Source organism: Auxenochlorella protothecoides (assembly GCF_000733215.1).
Source record: "Auxenochlorella protothecoides strain 0710 unplaced genomic scaffold scaffold33, whole genome shotgun sequence".
Classification (NCBI taxonomy): Eukaryota; Viridiplantae; Chlorophyta; class Trebouxiophyceae; order Chlorellales; family Chlorellaceae; genus Auxenochlorella; species Auxenochlorella protothecoides.
This window is the reverse complement of record NW_011934206.1, coordinates 21,036-38,320: the sequence shown is the minus strand read 5'-3', so window position 1 is coordinate 38,320 and position 17,285 is coordinate 21,036. Positions and strand designations below refer to the sequence as shown.

Genomic DNA, 17,285 nt, shown 5'->3' with positions numbered 1-17,285 from the left:
GGGCAAGGGCACGGGGCTGCTTGCTGGGCCAGGGCGGATGTACAACGCGTCAGGGTGAATTGTTAGTGACATTACCGTTTGCGATCTCGCCCTGCTTTGTATGGAGGGGTACCCGGAAAACGCATGGTACATGGAACTGGGTGTGAGGACTTCAAGCTGTCCAAGCAGACTCATGTGCTAGCCCTCTACTCAGCGCTGCATGGGATCTGCGGGCGGGGGGGGAGACCCCGCCATTCCGGAGAGCACGCCGTTGCGGATGGCGGTGGCCGCCTCTCCCACCGACCCCGGTCCATGGGGCAGGAAGACGGTGCTGGCACGGGACGAGCTGCCAATGTCCTGCAGGGTGTGAGATGGTGGTGCGGAGGGTGTGTGAGTTGCATGAATTAAACGACAGATTCTACTGGTCCAGCATGCCTTGAAGACGGACGCCTGGGCCACCAAATCTCAGAGGTCATCAACGCGGTGCAAACTCATTGGGTCTCCCCTCCTCACGAGCATGCATGGTAGTGCACCCCAGAGATAGCCCAGGCGCGGAGCCAACCTTTTGGTCTCTGACCCCACTCCCACACCGAACCCTGCACCTATCCCCACCTTGAGCGTGTCAAAGTACTGGGTGATGAGCAGCAGCTCCATGACGTCGCGAGAGTTGACGTCCGACACCTCGTTCTGGAAGGTCTGCACCGACTCACGCAGGCCCGAGATGATGGCCTGGCGCTGGCGTGCGATACCCTGGCCCGCCAGGTACTTGGCCTCGGCGTCCGCCTCCGCCGCCTTGACAATGCGGATCTTGTCCGCCTCCGACTGCTCGTAGGCGGCGAGGCGCAGCCGCTGCGCGGCGTTGATGTCGTTCATGGCGGCCTTGACCTTGGCTGCCGGCTCGATGTCGGTGATCAGGGTGTTGACGATGGCGAAGCCGAAGCCCGTCATGGACTTTGCCAGTTCCTCCTTCACCGCCGCCGCAATCTGCTCCTTGCTGATGAAGACGTCGTCCAGGTTCATCTTGGGCACCTGGCCCCTGATCTCGTCATACACTGTGTGATGGGCAGGAGGTGTGTGTGTGTGTGTGTGTGTGTGTGTAATATCCGTCTGGCACCTCAACAGACCCTGAAAGATAGAGGCAGCAAGCGCAGAGGTACTGCACAGCATGCAGGGCAGGGATGCCACACACAGGCGCCAACCCTCCGGCCTCCCCGTGCACCGCAGATGGGCATGTCACGAGGCATCCGGTTCCAAGCACCCACCGTAGCTTCGAATCTGGCTCTTGGAGTCTGTGAGCTTGTAGAAGGCATCGTACACATTCTCGCGCACCACCTGGTACTGCACAGACACCACGATGTCCACGAAGACTGCGACCATGAGGGTTTGGGGTGGGGTGAGAGGGTGCTGTGAAGCGTCCACCGCCTGATCACAGGAGTGACCCAGTCCCACCACCCGCCACCGGGTCGCACCATTGTCCTTGGACTTGGTCTCGCAGCGGACATCCAGCTGCTGGATCCTCAGGCTGAGCTTCCCGGCCACAGCCTCTCCCGCACAGCACCAGATGCAGTTGAATCCTGCATGGGAGAGTTGCCTTCGGTCCATGAGCAGCTTCTCCCACATGAAAGACGCCAGGCAACACCCCATGCATGCCGCAGCAACTTACCAGGGTGACCGATGCGGTTAAATTTGCCAAACTGCAGGGAGGAGGTGAGTGAAGGGGGGAGGCATCAACTCCATGAGAATCACGACAGCGTGCGCGCAAATCCCACGACTCCGGAACGCTCCCTGTACCCCCGCACCTGCTCAATGAGCACCGCCGAGCTCTGATCTGCACTAGGTGGAGGGAGTAGAGGAGGCTGGGCATGTGAGTCCCCGGTCATGGACCGTTCTGCAACTCCGCGTCAATACTCCAACACCCCCACCCCTGACGCACCGACAGTGGTAAAGCACTGACCCATCTTGCGAGACTCTTGTTCGAGTGATCTATGAGATGAAAATGTTCTTTGACTGTGAGGGCTTGTGGCGATGCACCTTTTCTGGCCCGGCTCGGGAGTTGCAAGTATCCACCCCTTGAATCTTTCTTTCTGAGTGCGACGGCAAATCCAGTCCACATATATTCCGCCATGTGTCAGGGAGATACCACTCGGGTATTTCGAATTATACAGATGTGTTGATCAATCCGGAAGAAGTGTGGTCCCGCTCTGGGTGAGTAGCCCCATGGGTTGCAAGGCTGTGAATTCTGCAGTTTGGTAGCCATGAGGTTCGCATGGCGAGGTGCTGGCAGTTGCCGATCTCTACCATGCATATGTTTTCCTGATGTTTCACATCTGACAAATTCAGTCCTGGGCTTGGCATGTTCAACTCCTCAATGAGTTTTCCCACGGTCGCGACAGTGTGAATCCGCCGTCCGAGTATAAGACGCATTCGCCAGTCCTGGCTAGGCATACCCCGTGCTGAAGAGCCATAATCATATAACTTGATTTGCCGTTATAAAGTAGAGGGGACTATGCTTGCTCAAAAATCTTCTCGCAGCAGGATACCACCCAGACGGCCAAGGTGCACATCGGGCAGGTCAGGGATTTTGTTTTCACCTACAGTCATGACAACATGAGATATTACCTTTGAACGAGTTAGTGGTTGTGCACATCCACACAAAACTGAACACAGGCGTCGTTTCGTTTGTCGTCCTCATCTCGTCACTGTCTCGAGGGCGCTCGACATTGGCCTGCATTCCTCCCTTTCTATTACGAACTCGGGGCGGCCTGCGCCTGCAAAGCCCGAGCGTCGGTCGACACCTGCCTCTTCCCCTGCTTTGCAGCTAGGAGCTACCCAGGCGATAAGATGACGAAGGTACGCTTGGCCTCGCGCTGGACTCCGCTGTCACCACCCTGGCGGGAAGCCCCTTGGGTGCCGGCACGGCGAGGAGTCGCGCTCACCCTACCTGGCCCCCCTTCTCCCCCCGCAGACCGTCGTCATTGACTGCAGGACGCACATGCTGGGCCGCCTGGCCAGCGTAATCGCCAAGCAGCTCCTGAGCGGTCAGCACATCGTGAGTCGTGGGCGGGGTGGTCGGAGCCTCTGCGCACGCTGCAGGGCAGTCCAGCGATGTATCACACCGGGACATGCTCTGGAGATGAGTGCTTTCAGGCATCGGCGCGCTCGACATGCGGTGCTGGACACCCCCCTGGTGTGCTGCCGACCCCACACCTCGAACCCCTCCCCCACAACAAACAGGTGGCCGTCAGCTGCGAGAACATCACCCTCTCCGGCGGCATGGTGCGCCAGAAGGCCAAGTACGAGCGCTTCCTGAACAAGCGGTCCGTCTCCAACCCCCGGCACGGCGCCGTCAAGTTCAGGGCGCCCTCCCGCATCCTGTGGCGCACCGTGCGCGGCATGGTGCCGCACAAGACCGCCCGCGGCGCGGCCGCGCTGGCCCGCCTGAAGGTGTTCGAGGGCATCCCCACCCCCTATGACAAGGTCAAGCGCGTGGTGATCCCCGACGCGCTCAAGGTCCTGCGCCTGCAGCACGGCCACAGGAACGTGGCGCTGGGCGATATTGCCACCTCCATCGGCTGGAAGCACCAGGAGACCGTGAAGGAGCTGGAGCACAAGCGCAAAATCAAGTCCGCCGCCCGCTACGTCGCCAAGAAGAAGCTGGCGGCGCTGCGCGCCAAGGCCGAGGCCTCCGTGCAGTGATCTGGCATGCCGTGCCTCCTGGTTGTGAGAGTGGGTCTCGCTGGTTGCAGAGAGGGGTGGCGAGAGGTTGCCCAGCAGGGGGCCAAGGGTGGGCGCGAGCTGAGCCTCCGGCCCTGCAGCGCCCAGGGATGCAGATCCACCTACCCACCTGACGATGGCCTGGCGCGACCGACGTCGGGCCTTGCAGGGCAACGGAGACGACCAGACTGATCTCGGTGCCCATGTTTCATATGTGGGAGCAGCCGGAGAGCCATGTGGAACGGGGTGAAACACCAGCGGCAAGTTCAGGAAATGAAGAATCGGAGGCAGGCAGGGTGCTGGAGGGGGGCATGCAGCGGGGGATGGGGTGGGTCTTCGGCGCTGCCGGGCTCTGAGCGCATGGTGCTCCCCGGTCCTCTTCGGGATGAACCCGCGTCGTGCGCCGCGTGTCATTCCTCTGGGCGCAAAGCTCTCCACGGAATCGGCACCCTCATACGCCGCCGCGTCAGCGGCCGGCCCTATCACGTGCTGGGCGAGCGCTTGTGCTCGGCGCTGGTCCCGGCGGGGCGCTTGACGCTGGGCGACCGCGTCTTGCCGTCCTTCATGAGGCTGGCCAGCTCCTCGTCGGTCGACTCTGAGGACGGCGCCGTCTTCTCCGCGGCCGCACGCATGGCATTCAGCTTCTGGACGTTGTACCAGCACACGGCCGCAAAGGCCAGGGCATAGCCGCCCAGATTCACTGCAGTGACGGGGGAGTGGAAGAGGGCCCAGGACAGCGCAATGAGCAGCCAGTCCTTGACCACGCCGCCGATGTTCATGGTCAGGGCGGAGGTCTTGCCAATGAGCAGGAAGACAGCCATGTTCAGACCTGGAAGTTTTTTTTTTGGGGGGGGGGGGGAGTGTGTTGGCTGTGCAGATACCGGCAACCAGGAGGACAGACATGCATGTGAGCGCAAGATGCCGCAATCGTGTACACCGAACATAGCGACAGGATGGTCCAACGATGGTTTCAAGGGGTGGGCGAATTGGGCAGTGAAGTGAGGTCTTGATGCAGGTCAGGTGGCAGCACGATGCGCTGCGGACGAACCCCACGGTCCAACCAGGCAACTGGCAAGCACTTGCCCTGGGGAGAAAGCGTGGCCAGCACCGCTTCTAGGTGGACCGCGGCCATGCAAGCAGGTCCAGACCAGGTGTGTTGCCCACGCTTCAACGCTGCCATACATGATCCCGTCAACATGACCCCGCCCCTCATCCAAATCCCTCCTGCAACCTGCACTCACCAAAGGCGGCAGCGGCGTTGCTGATCATGATGGCGGGCGCGATGACCAGCTCGGCATCTGCCAGCATCTTGGGCGCCTCGATGAGGGCAAAGGGGACGAGGAGGAAGGCGGCGCAGGCGGGGGCCAGGTAGTAGAGGGTGGTGATGGGGTTGAGCTTGAGGCCGCGGCGCTGGAGCAGGATCTGGACCAGGGTCAGGCGTGTGGACTCGGTAGCGATGGACAGCATCTGGAGCGCCACCCCCACCAGCACAAAGTTGATCTCGCCCCAGCTGGCGATGGCCACGCCCAGGGACACCACCAGCATGTTGGCCAGGGTTGCGGGGGAGTAGGCCTCGGTGCCGAAGATGCAGCCCACGCCAAAGACGGCCACGGGCATGAGCGCCTTGAGCATCTGGATGAAGGACACAGACAGGTACAGGTAGGCAGCGTTGCCCAGCCAGAGGGTGCCGGCGTAGAGGAAGCCGATGGGCACGATGGCACGCAGGTAGGTCTCACGGCTCATCCCGATGGGCTCCACATAGCCCAGCTTCACGATCACGGTGGCCAGGAAGGAGCAGAAAACCATGTGCCACAGCGTCAGGGCCACGGGGTAGGGGAACCCTGAGGGCGGCGTGAGGGCGATGTGAGGGGGGCTTGGGTCAATGAACGTGGCACTCAAGGCCAGGCGGGCTGTGCTGACAACAGCAGCACCCCAGGGAGCCAGCACCCGCCTGGCGCAATTTAAACCATGGCGTCCATCAGGGCCCCGGCCCTGACCCGGTCCGTGCCCGGCCCACGCCTGCTCCCTCACCGGAGAAAGAAAGCACCCATTTGTTGTACATGATGACGGTGGAGCTGAGGCCGATCCATAGCGTGACGTAGCTGGGGCGGGGTGACAACAGATCCTTGGCCGGGTGGCTGGGGTCGATGCCCCTACACGAACCCGCACAAACAACAGTCCAAACGAGATGTGCTCTCCATAAACCGAGGCAGCGCAAACATCAGTGTTTCCAGCGAATTGACATCGCACAGCACAACCAGGTCGGAGGGTTGGAAGTCCTACTCTTCACTCACCCGTATGTCACGGCGATTTGCAGCCACATGGCCTTACTCTTCTCTTCGGAGATTGCCATGGCGCTCAGAGGTGCTCCTCTGCCTAACAAGAGGCACACCAAAGCACCCGCCGCTCAGGTGCTTGCTGCTAACCCCCCCTCGTCGTGTCCCCGGTGACCAGCCGCGCACACTGAAGTACTTCACTTCAATCTGTTTTAGACTTTGTTTTTAAAGTATGTGCGTCGAGAGTGCCGCGAAAGGCTTTCGATTCTATGTATTGCGGTTTGAAGCACTGGCCGGGTTCCCGGGTCGATGTATGTCGCCCTGAGATTCCTTTTCCAGAGCTGAGGGGGGCCAGAGTTGGGACCGCCTTGTCAGCCGGCTGCGAGCCTGAGCGCTGCAACTTTGCCTCACAAGGGTGCACAAGGGGAGGCCTGCAGGGAAGCACATGTACCCTGCTGCTTCCAAATCATGCTTGAGCTGCAATCAGCACTCGCTGCTTAGTCGATGTTGAACACCTGCAAGGGTTATCATGGTGGGCAGCTAGTGTGAGCCATGCCACAGACTCTTCGTCCTAGAGCTGACTCCATGCAGCTTTCTACTTGCACATCCCTGCCCACCTTCTTCAGGCGGACCACCAATCTCCAGTCATCCTTGGTCAGGTCGTCCCTGAACATGTCCTTCAGGACATTGATAGACTTGCGGGTTATCTTTGACACCAAGTCGTCCTTGTGGTCAAAGTGGCGTCCGTACAGCCTTGCCGCCTGGTCTGGGTTGGTGGCCTGGGTGCGGGAAGAGGGGGAGAGGGTGAGAAAGATGGGATGCTGACATGATTGAATGTGTCGCGGACTTGAGAGAGTGCTGATCGGGGACCAGTGCAAGAGAGTCGTCGCGGCATTCCCCTGTGTTGTACACAAGCCAGCATGCAACAGAGCATGGCATGCCACATGACGGCATGTGGGCCGTGCATCGGCACACCAATCGAAGCTTCACAGTGGCGTAGGCAGGCGCAGCCCCACTGGACCATCCATGTCCTCCCTAGACGGCTCCTTCAGCAACACCATCCCTGCAATACAAAGCCAATGCCCTGAAAAATCACACTACAACCTCCCAAATACCATCCACCCTCCCTGCAGACCTCGATCTTCATTGCCACGGCATCCCCTCGCTTTGCTGTGTCCACCGCCTTGTGATCCTTCTCCATGGACGCGATGCGGCCCAGCTCAAACCCACCCTGATGATGTGAGGGTGGAGGAGCAGGGCGAGGCTTTGTGGAGAGCTGGAAGAGAGCATGCTCACTCGCTTCTTGAGCATGGAATGCCGCGATGGCACTTCAGACCAGCGAGACGGTCCAAACAGGGGTAGCCCCGGCCACGGCGACGCCAGCTCCTGCATCCCAGGCCCCCTGCCGGGCGCGAGTCGGCACGCTTCCTCGCCGCCCCTGCACTCCCCCTCACCTGGGACGGCACGCAGATGGGGGTCCCAATGCGCGCGATGCCCTCTGCGATCTCCACCCCCACCACGATGGGGTCCTTCTTGTTGAACACGCAGGTGGGCATGATGCGCAGGACGCAGGGGAACACCGCCTCCAGCCGCGCGGCCTCCTGCTCCTCCTCCTTCACGTGCTTGAGGTAGGCAGTGAACTGGTCGAACAGGTGGTAGATGATGTCGGCGGTGAAGATGTTCACACCCAGCTCCTCCGCCATCTCACGCGCCTCCTTGTTCACTGCATCGGGGGTGGGTGTGGGTGGGTTTGTGTATGGGGTGGGGGGGGAGGGGCGACTGCAAGAGGGACGGGGGTGGTGATCGCACCCAAAGCTGCTCGTTTATCGGCCAGAGCTTGCCTGTAAGCGCGGCCGGCCAGCCCCATCCCTGCCCTGCCCCATATTCCTGGAGCCACACCCGCCACCCTGCAGCGCCCAGCGCACCTGGGACGTCAAATGCAAGGATGACGCCGTACTTTTTCACGCCGCGCTCGATCATCACGTTGGCCCGCATGACGTCACGCTTGTGCACCGGCCCGATGTTGATGGCCGACACCGCGATGTTAACCTCCGGCGTCTTGAGGAAGGCGAGCAGCGCCTCCAGCGAGCCCAGCGTGGACGCCTGGACGCACACGCCCTCGCCTGTGGGGAGAATGTGAGGGGAGGGGTGGCATGAGGGGCGACGGACAGGAGCTCAGATGAATGGAAGGAACTGTGCACAGGAAGCAAAGACGCCGTTCTGCCCCAGGAGGGGGCGCCTTGGCTGGCGACCTGCTCCATGCAGCGAGCCTCCACATGAGTGAACCGAGACCATCCCCCAGCCCCCTCCGAAGGTTAAGAATCATGTGGCCTCGCACCAGTCTTGTCGACGGAGGCAAATATGTCCTGCATGTCCTCCATCACCTCCGCCTTGAGGGCCTCCAGGTCGTCGTCCGGCCGCACCACAAAGAGCTGGGGACCGGGTGGCCAGGAGGAGGGGCAATGACTTCTATCCTGCTTTTCAAAGCTGGCCCCTTGGAGCATGAACTTTGCACTGTGCTCCCGGGACCCCTCCAAGTTTACCGCCGCACCACAATGGATGTCGTGCTCTTCCCTCCCGAGATCCCGGAACCAGAAGATACCGCCTGGCACCCTGCCTCACCTGCGTGCCAGCCACCGCAGTCTCCAGGTTGTGGGCTGCCAGCTTGATTCCCATTGCGGCCCGAACCTCCTTGTGATGCACGTAGGTGCCCTTGACCCTCATCTCCTGTTCAGTTTTTGGTGGAAAGGGCGGCGTGGGTGAGGCAACGAGAGAAATCGTGCATCTCTGCTTACTGTGCAGGGCATCCTGGTGAGGAACTGGCAGCCGGCATGGCCCAGGCAAGCTGGCCATGCCCGGCAGGATTACTTGAACACAATCAAACTGGGCATCAGCAAAAGGAACTGCATACATCGCCCTGCCACTTCCAAACCAGGTCCCCAACCCTCACCCGCAGCGGTTGGGGCGTGAGCAGGGCTCGGATGGGGGTGACGATGGCGCCTCCCAGCCCGCACACCACGATGGTGTCCCCCTCCTGCAGCTGCCCGTTGATGAGCACCACGTCGATGGTGGTGCCCAAGCCCTCGATGGACTTGACCTCCAGCACCGTGCACTGTGGAAAGGAGGGAGCAGAGCGTGTATTGCCTGGACCTACTGGAAGCTCAAATCAGTGTCCTGTAACAGTGAGGAGCACATGGCTGCCATCCCCAGCACTGAGCACCATTGCTCAGGACCAGCCAGCAGCCGGCCCCACACCTGTAGCCTGCACCCCCTCCCAACTCCACCTGCAGGTCGTTGACGAAGGTGAGCTTCTCGGCCATGGCCGTCTGGGTAAGCTTGACCAGAATCTGGAGCAAGTCGGGAATACCTGGAGCGGGACAGAGGTGGGTAGAAGATTGCAGAAACTTGGAAAATGTCATGGAACATCTTCGCTGGACATGTGTAGCCTGATATGGGAGGAGGCCGCCGACAGCAATATGCCCAGTGTCTGACAAGGTGTTCGGAGATGGATAGCATTCCGTGCTGGCGCCCTTCCATCTACATGGCCCGGGCAGGGCGGCCAACACCCCTGAGCCCACACACGACCGCCTGCCCCTCACCCTCTCCGGTGTGTGCCGAGGTGGGCACGATGCTGATGAAGGAGCGGGGGTCCTTGTTGCGCCAGTACAGCGCCACGTTCATGCCCTGCTCGTTCAGTTGCAGCATGATCTGCGGCGCGAGGGGGAGCAGGGGATCTCAGGATCTGGGGGCCCGGGATACCCACCTTTGACAAGTGGAGCCGCTCCTCAAGCCTGGAACCATGCAGAGACCACCAGGGGTGCGACGGCAGGGCACGCACCTCCATTCCATCTGGGCCCCTTGTCAACCTAGTCCCCTCTGCCGGAGGCACTGATTCACAAACATCCCTGCACACCTTCCTTCCACACCCCAACCCCAAGGCCCCAGTCCCCCAGGGCCATGCCAAAGTCTCCACACCTTGTCCATGCGCTGCTCGAACTCGGTGCAAACATGCTCTGCCTGTCGCTCGAGGGCGTCTATGATGGGCGAGTTGGGCACAGATTTCCAGCCATACAGCCGATCGACCTGGGGGGAGAAGGGGTCAGTGTGGGTTACGTGATGCATGGGCCAGGCTCGCATCTGAAGCGCGGCGCAGAACAGCGGCGCAGCACAGCCCAGAAAAGGCTGGGCGCATGTGGAGACTTCCTGCACTCAGTCCGCCCCATGGGGTGTTATCAGACCATCCGTCCTACCCATCCTAGCCTGGTAGGTCCTCTCCCATCACCCTCTAATCATCCCCCCTCTCCCCCCCGCCCCCCACCCTTACCTTGTTCATGGCAATGACGAACGGCGTCTTGCGCATGCGGAGGAGGTTGAGGGACTCGATGGTCTGCTGCTCAAGACCGTGCATGAGGTCCACCACCAGGACGGCAATGTCGCACAGGCCTGATCCGCGGGAACGCAGATTACTAAAGGACTCGTGGCCTGGGAACGGGTTTTGAGCGAGAGTGGTCACAGAGCAAGGCAGAACTCGCGCAGGTCGAAGCAGGGTTCTGGGAAAGTCGTGGCATGCCAGTCCAGCTTGATATGATGCGGCCAGAGGAGGCCCCTCATACATTTCAACTGAGGAGTGTGAGGGACCACGGAAGCTGTGCACATACCCCCCCCCCAGGGCAGACCATCCCCAACACCTGGGGTATCAATGACCAGCAGTCCAGGCAATTTCAGGTCGAAGCTCTTGCCACGCCGCAGCTCCTCCGTCCGCGTCAGGATGGCATCTGCAAGGACGAGCGGCGGGCACAGGGCCATTGTGAGGCGCCTATTCCCGCGCCACACGCGCTATGCCCTTTCCCTTGAGGGTGACGAGACCGCCTGGATGTTGAGAAGCTGGCCAGGCCCTGCGTCTCTCCACAATCCACTCCCACAAACACTCGCACCTCCAGGAATGTAGGTGGCCCCAATCTGCTGAGTGATGCCGCCGGCCTCCCCATCCTGCACATTTGTCCTTCGGATGTTGTCCAGGATCTTGGTCTTGCCTGGTTGTAGGGTATCAGAAGGTGTATAATGCGTGGGACATTGCAAGTTGCAAGGCGACTTGCACACAAAGACTGATCCCATGACCTCAAAGTGTCCATACACCCAACTACTCCAAAAGGTTCCCCTCTCACATTGCCGGCCCTTCCCTCAGCAATCTAAACAACCAAGATATCCCTGGGCCCCAAACCCCATCAGCAAACCTGTGTCGACATGCCCCAGGATGCAGCAGATGGGCGACCTCAGGTCGGCAGGGTTGCGCAGGGCCATCGCCAGCTTCCTGCGCTCCGCACGCTTCTCGCGCTGGGCCGCGATCCGCTCCTCCATCTCCGCCTCGCTGTCCGTGCTCTCCTCCTCCGAGCTGCTGTACTCGGAGCTGGACTCGGACTCGGACTCAGACTCAGTCTCGGTGCCACTCCCCGACTCCGAGGCATCGCTGCTGCTGGTCTCCCCCTCCTCCTCCTCTTCGTCACTCTCCTCCTCCTCTGCTACCGCCTCCTCCACAGCCTTCTCAGACGTCGCCGCCTCACCATTCTGCTCTGCAACTTCGGCCTGTGGAGTGCCAGCGGCTGTCGCAACGGGTGCAGCGGGCTGCTGGCCTGGAAGCACCAGCGTGTCCTCGTCCATGGCCTCCCAGTCGTCCACAGTCGCTTCCCAGGTTTCCTCCACGGCACCCTCCACGGGCTCATCGGCAGGCGCTGCTGGCTCATCGGCAGGCACTTCGGATTCTGGCTCTGGGGCCGGTGCGGGCTCTTCCTCGGCTGCTGCTGACACAGGGCCTTCCGCCTCTGGGTTCACCTGCTTGCGCGGCTGCGTCCTCTTGCGATTTGTGTACACCGGCTTCTTTTTGGGGGCGCCTGTGTTGCATGGACCAGGAGCGTCAGCAGAACAACCAGCGAGGCTTGCAATGCATGCTGGGCAGCGTGGATTTCCGCAAATGCAGCAACTCAATGTCCAAAAGCTGTGTTGCTGTCAACACCCTCTACTCACACATTCACCCCAACCACCGTCCCAAACTAGATCCCCCCCCTCCCACCCCATTCCACAAACCTGCATCGACGTCTATCCCTGCCTGCTTCAGGAACTGCTCCCTCACACGGGCCAGCCTCTCGGCCTCAGCCTTGGCCTTGCCTGTCAACAATTTCCCTTCCTTCTTCAGCTGCTCGCGGCGAGCCAGCTTCTCAGCTTTCCTGTTGAGTGAGGGATCGGGGATGGTGGTCATGACATCAATGCCTGTCAGCCAGTCTTCTGCGTTGCACTGCTCTGTGAGGGTAGACTTTTATGCGTGGCAGCCTCCCTGTGCCAGCCGATTGTCCAAATCGTTCAAGCCAATCAGCACACCTTCTTTCAGCTGCTTCGGCCTTTTGGCGCTCAGCCTCCTCAGCAGCACGCTCCTCCTCCTCCTCCTGGGATGAAAGGCACGGTCGTCTGAGTGCAAGACGATGCCTCGACACCTCAGGAGGGTTTCAGAGGTGCAGCAAATGTCCCACACACAAGACGCTTCGGCCCCTGCACAGCATATCCAGTCCCAGGGATTCAGAACCAAAACAAGACAGCTCACCCTGAGCCGCTGCTCCTCAGCCAATCGTGCAGCTTCCTCTGCTGCACGACGCTGGGCTTCCAGGGCGGCCTGCATGCGCTTCACGGCAGCAGACACCTTGGGCGCCCCCTTCTTCCCGCCCTTGGCAGACGCGGAGGCGGGCTCAGAGCTCTCCTCCGCTGCGGGCTCCTCCCCGCCCTCCGCCTCGACCGCGCCACCGCTCTTCTTGGCGGCATCGCGAGCCTTCTTCTTGGCCCTGCGCTTTGCGGCCGCAGACGTGGCAGGACCGCCCTCGCCGCCACCTCCGTTTTCCTCGGTGGCGTCGCTCGGGCCCCCAGGCGCCGACGCTGCTGCACTCCCTACTCCAGCTGCCGACGCTGGCAACTCTACTCCTAGTTCGGCCAGCAGGGCGTCAAGGTCCTCCTCCTCCCCGTCGGCTTTGCCTTTCCCTCCTTTCCCTGCGGAGCATGGGTGCGCTGCGACGATGAAGCACTGCTTGATAGAACCATGGCGTCGAAGCAAATGCACGACTGCCAGCGCATTGCGAGTGTCTGCAGGTACAGGTAATCTCAAGATCCCCACTCCCTCTGCCAGGTGGGCAGGGCCCTCCTTGCCAGTCACAGCCCCATAGACTTTGGAAATCACCGTAACCACACACCCTCCCCCAGTCTCTGCAGTCTCACCCTTCTTCTTCTTCTTTCCCCCCCCAGTTGGTGCGGGGACTGGGGCAGCCGGTGCCGGCGCATCGATTTCTGCGAGCAGTGCGTCCAGCTCAGCATCTGATGCCGCTGGTTCCTCCTTCTCCCGGTCCTTTCCCTTGGATGTCTCAGACGGGGTGGGCTCTGTGAGGGGGGTCACAGCCTTATCACCACCGTTGTCTGCCAAGAGGGCATCCAAATCCAGCTCAGCACGCGCAGTCTTCTTCTTGGACTTCTTCTTGGGGCCGAGCTGCAGCTCATCAGCTCCCAGGGTGAGCGCTGTTTCACGATGTGGAAGGTTTGGGGTGGGTGAGCAGGATGGCACACACTGTTGCACTTGCTTGGCTGGCCAGCCTCAGTCAGAGGAGCATGGTGGTGAGTACCATGACAATGCAAAATACTAAACTCTCAATTGGGTCCATAAATGATTTAACACTGCGTCCAAATGATCCCTCACCTCCCACAATGCCCAACCAACAGCTCGATCTCCTGCCACCCCTTCAAACACCAAATCAATCCTCCCACAAACCTTCAAAAGCAGAGATATTCTCTGATGATTCAGCAATAGAAGCATCAGTGGGCAGCTGACTTTCCCCTGGGGTGTCATCCTCACCCCCCGCCAGCGCAGCAAAGAGAGCATCGGTGGCAGCCTTGCTCTTCTTGCCCTTCCTCTTCTTCTTGCTCTCTAGTTCTAACATGGTCTCCTCCTCAGCATCTGCAGCCACGTGAAGAAGTTGTGGAGGACCAGGCAAGGTGAGGACCAGACATGATTGGGTTAGCTCAGATTCATGTGGCAATTCACACCAGAGGACTGGGGAATTACTCCCGAGCAATCCCCACACAGACCAATGCGCTGAGCACCTGCAGTATGTTGCTCTCCGGCTTCCTCCTCCTGATGGGGTGTTGAGGGACGATTGGAGCTCAGTGAGGGGGGTTAGTGCATCCATGCTGAAGGAAAACAGCAGTCGTTCACCCCTCGGTGCCCCTGTACAATGCATTGCTCCGTAAACTAGTTGTGGGCGTCGTTAGTTCCATGTCCGGGATGCAGACATGCAGCACAGCCTTGTACCTGAGCAGGTTCTTCCTCTGGGATGGGCTCTCCAGGGAGCAAGCCTGGGGGAACACGGGCTGCCTCGCCCTCAGCCCCACTCGCCCAACCCAGGTCCTGGGCAGAGCATATCATCCCCGCGCTCTCCACGCCCCGCAGCTTGGTGTGGGCTATCTCCATGCCTGTGCCGGGCGTCTTGCACCCCACGGGCTGCAATTTGATCATGGACAAGGATGGGGAGTGTGTGAGTACGTGTGTGTGTGTGTGTGAGTGTGGTGTGGGGTTTGGGCGAAGGTTGAGAATCAGTCTGGGGAGAGCAAGATACAGGAGAACAAGTTGCAGGGTCCCGGAGATTGAGCAGACCACGGACATCAACCATGCTCATGCACAGTCAGAGGGCGCACAGAGTGGAGCACTTTGCTCACAGCTCCTGCACCCCTGGGCCAGGATCCCTGGTGTGTAATGGCAGTGCTCCGCAAGCAGGAGGCTCCCACACCAACTGTGGCGGTGCACCCGCTACACGACCCAGCCACACACCCCTCCTCACCGCTAACGCTACCAGCTGTTGCTTGGTCAGGTTGGGGGCGTTTGTCACAACCTGCACGTCCCCCAGAAGCGGTCCGGCGGCTAGCTTTACGACCCGCAGGCGGTCGGCCTTGGGGTGCTGCTTCAGGCCGACGATCTTGGCGACGATGGGCACTGGGCGTAGCTCTGGGGTTTCATCAGTGGCACCTTTGCCCTCCTCCTCCTCTGCCACCTCCTCCTCCTCCGCTGCCTCCTCCTCCTCTCCCTCTGCCCCGCTGCCCTCGTCCTCCTCGCCGAGAAGCTCGAAGACCGAGACGGGTGCAGCCTTCCTGCCCCGAGAGGCCTTTGTGGGACCTATGGTTGGCTCATCGTCCTCGCTTTCCACTCCTGCAGCTCCCGCAGCAGGTGTGAGCACTGCATAGAAGGACCAAAGGGAAGGGGTGCTGAGGAGGGAGTTTCTGGCCTACTCATGCAGCTAGGCGCCAGGACTTTACAAGGGGACGCCTGCCCAGGGCTTAGTTTACTGGGCCCTTCCTCCTCACCAGCGGGTACGGCCTCATCGTCCGAGTCGAATGCAGCTGCCTTCTTGCCCTTCTTCTTGTCCTTCTTCTTGGTTTTCGTCACTGTAGGGGTGGGGTACAGGCAAGTGAGCATTCCCGAGGACTGCTTCCAGGCTCAGAGCTCCTAGAATTTGCTATCCGACGAGGAAGTGACTCGAATAATCAGCGACGTGGCTTTTTACACATCCACTTCAGCGCACCAGGCTTGGTGAGTGCCTCCTCGGGCTCCTTGAGTTCCCCGTTCTCATCGAGTGCCGCAAAGTCCTTCTCCCAATCATCCAAGTTGCGATTTTTCTTCTTGGGCGGCATCGTAACAGTGGATAGAGGTGAGGTGCATGGCACTGCGATGCCCCTCGGCGTGACTCAGCCTAGTGAAGGAGCATTAGGCCGATCGCTGCGCGCACTTCGCCCGACCTGGTCAGCACGCGCAGCAGCCCGACTTCTCGATTGCGATTTGAGGCCGAGCTGTTCTGTGATCATGAACAACACCCAGGGCGATGCAATTTGGCAATATGACTCTGCATGGCTGATCTCGCCAGGAGCTTGCCTACCCCTTGGCCGATGTAGCGCCCTCGCCTGGCGCCCATGGCCGAGCCCGTGGCTGAGGGCTGTGCACCCCGCCCCGACTGGCTTGCTGCCACTGTTCCGAACGCCGCCAATGCTGACTTCTGCATTATACTCCGACACATTCTTGGGAGTGACCTGCGATGTTCCTGCCAGCAAGTTCTGCCAGCCTGCGTGGAGGTGATGGTGTGAGGAGGTGCAAGTCCTGGCCAAGCCACGCCCGGGACGAGATCTCGGAACGACTGCCCCACCACTCCCCTGCGCAGGACATGCACGGCGTGGCACTGCCTGGATGCTATCTCCTCCAAGTGGACGAGGCGCTTGACATCAGTGCCCCCGCACGCTTGAGGTACCAGCCGAACGCCGCGTCTGGCACCCGCAAGTTTCTCCTCACAGATGGTGTGGCAGAGTGCTGTGGTCTGGGGACTCTTGTCAATGGCAGCTGTGCAGTTCTGGCCAGTTCATTGGGACCGACTCAACCCCCCACGCAGGCACACAGCATGCTGTAGGACTGGAGCAGACAGCCCTCAAGGAGCTGGGCCGAGATTTCCCTGCAGGTATCAAGCTGGTGGTGACATGTCCGCCGGTGTGCAGGGGCATGCTGCTCCTGCGCCCCGACAACACCCGGGTCGCGGGGGGGTCCGTCCCTGCCCTGGAGCATGCCCGACGCGCCGCAGTAGAGGTCTGGAACCGCCCCATCGGTGCGCGCGGGGATATGGACGCAGCGGGGTGGACTCCTGGTGGGAAATTGAGAGGCAGTGATTCCAGTGCTGAAGCACCTCGGGCTAGAGTGTCATACTATAATGCAGTCTGTCAATCAAGGTTTAGACCAAAGTTACACACGCAGACACACGCCTACCTCCCTCTTCTCACAACATCACACCCGACAGTTGGACGTCCACGTGGGCTCCCGAGCCTGGCAGCCCTCCAGGCAGAGGCCTCCGCTGCCGCCTGGCAGCAGCACGCCGCAGGCGACACAGCCGGCCCCACGGCATCCAGGCAGGACCCTGTGCGCCCAGAATCTGGCACTGCAGCTGCGCCGCCGCGTAGGTACCACACCGAAGCGAGTCTGGCGTGTGCGCCAGGCCGAGGCATCCACGCGAGCCTCGAAGGACAGGCGAGCGGCGGAACGGCACCCGCAAGCAGCCGCTGGGCGGGTGGCCAGGAGGGCAGGCAACCACTCCGAGCGCTGAACACGAATCGTAACTCCGTGGCCAGGGCAGCTGCGAGTGCAGAGTCGGTGCCAGCGCCTGGCTGCGAGCCGCGGTGCGCATGGCTGAGGGGGGTGGACGTTTGGGGGGCATTGCGGTCAACACTGATGTAGAAGCAGGTAATTCCCACTTGTGCATT

The 17,285-nt window shown here is 60.9% G+C and overlaps 4 protein-coding genes across 4 annotated transcripts; 1 reads left to right on the top strand and 3 right to left on the bottom strand.

Annotated features, from left to right (window-relative positions):
• Positions 1–189: 189 nt before the first annotated feature.
• On the bottom strand, positions 190–1,694 carry F751_3037 (Hypersensitive-induced response protein 1; the record flags this gene model as incomplete). The annotated part of the gene is made up of 5 exons (XM_011398905.1): positions 190–336; positions 592–1,031; positions 1,242–1,346; positions 1,449–1,553; positions 1,643–1,694. Coding segments are annotated over 5 exons (849 nt in total), but the record flags the coding sequence as incomplete, so codon positions are not given.
• Positions 1,695–2,820: 1,126 nt separating this feature from the next.
• F751_3036 (60S ribosomal protein L13a-1) lies at positions 2,821–3,675 on the top strand (the record flags this gene model as incomplete). Its single annotated transcript, XM_011398904.1, has 3 exons — positions 2,821–2,829; positions 2,945–3,028; positions 3,214–3,675. The coding sequence occupies 3 exons, from the start codon at positions 2,821–2,823 to the stop codon at positions 3,673–3,675; spliced, it is 555 nt and encodes a 184-aa protein (XP_011397206.1).
• Positions 3,676–4,175: 500 nt separating this feature from the next.
• Positions 4,176–6,046, bottom strand: F751_3035 (putative sugar phosphate/phosphate translocator; the record flags this gene model as incomplete). The annotated part of the gene is made up of 4 exons (XM_011398903.1): positions 4,176–4,522; positions 4,935–5,534; positions 5,725–5,795; positions 5,988–6,046. The coding sequence occupies 4 exons, from the start codon at positions 6,044–6,046 to the stop codon at positions 4,176–4,178; spliced, it is 1,077 nt and encodes a 358-aa protein (XP_011397205.1).
• A 420-nt stretch (positions 6,047–6,466) lies between these two features.
• On the bottom strand, positions 6,467–15,680 carry F751_3034 (Eukaryotic translation initiation factor 5B; the record flags this gene model as incomplete). Its single annotated transcript, XM_011398902.1, has 24 exons — positions 6,467–6,484; positions 6,587–6,748; positions 7,105–7,200; positions 7,424–7,692; positions 7,895–8,092; positions 8,308–8,401; positions 8,592–8,696; positions 8,920–9,081; positions 9,254–9,336; positions 9,569–9,677; positions 9,945–10,052; positions 10,294–10,451; positions 10,658–10,744; positions 10,904–11,002; positions 11,204–11,857; positions 12,051–12,190; positions 12,342–12,406; positions 12,562–12,998; positions 13,224–13,517; positions 13,852–13,953; positions 14,397–14,496; positions 14,834–15,225; positions 15,354–15,434; positions 15,572–15,680. The coding sequence occupies 24 exons, from the start codon at positions 15,678–15,680 to the stop codon at positions 6,467–6,469; spliced, it is 4,122 nt and encodes a 1,373-aa protein (XP_011397204.1).
• Between the last annotated feature and the right edge of the window lie 1,605 nt (positions 15,681–17,285).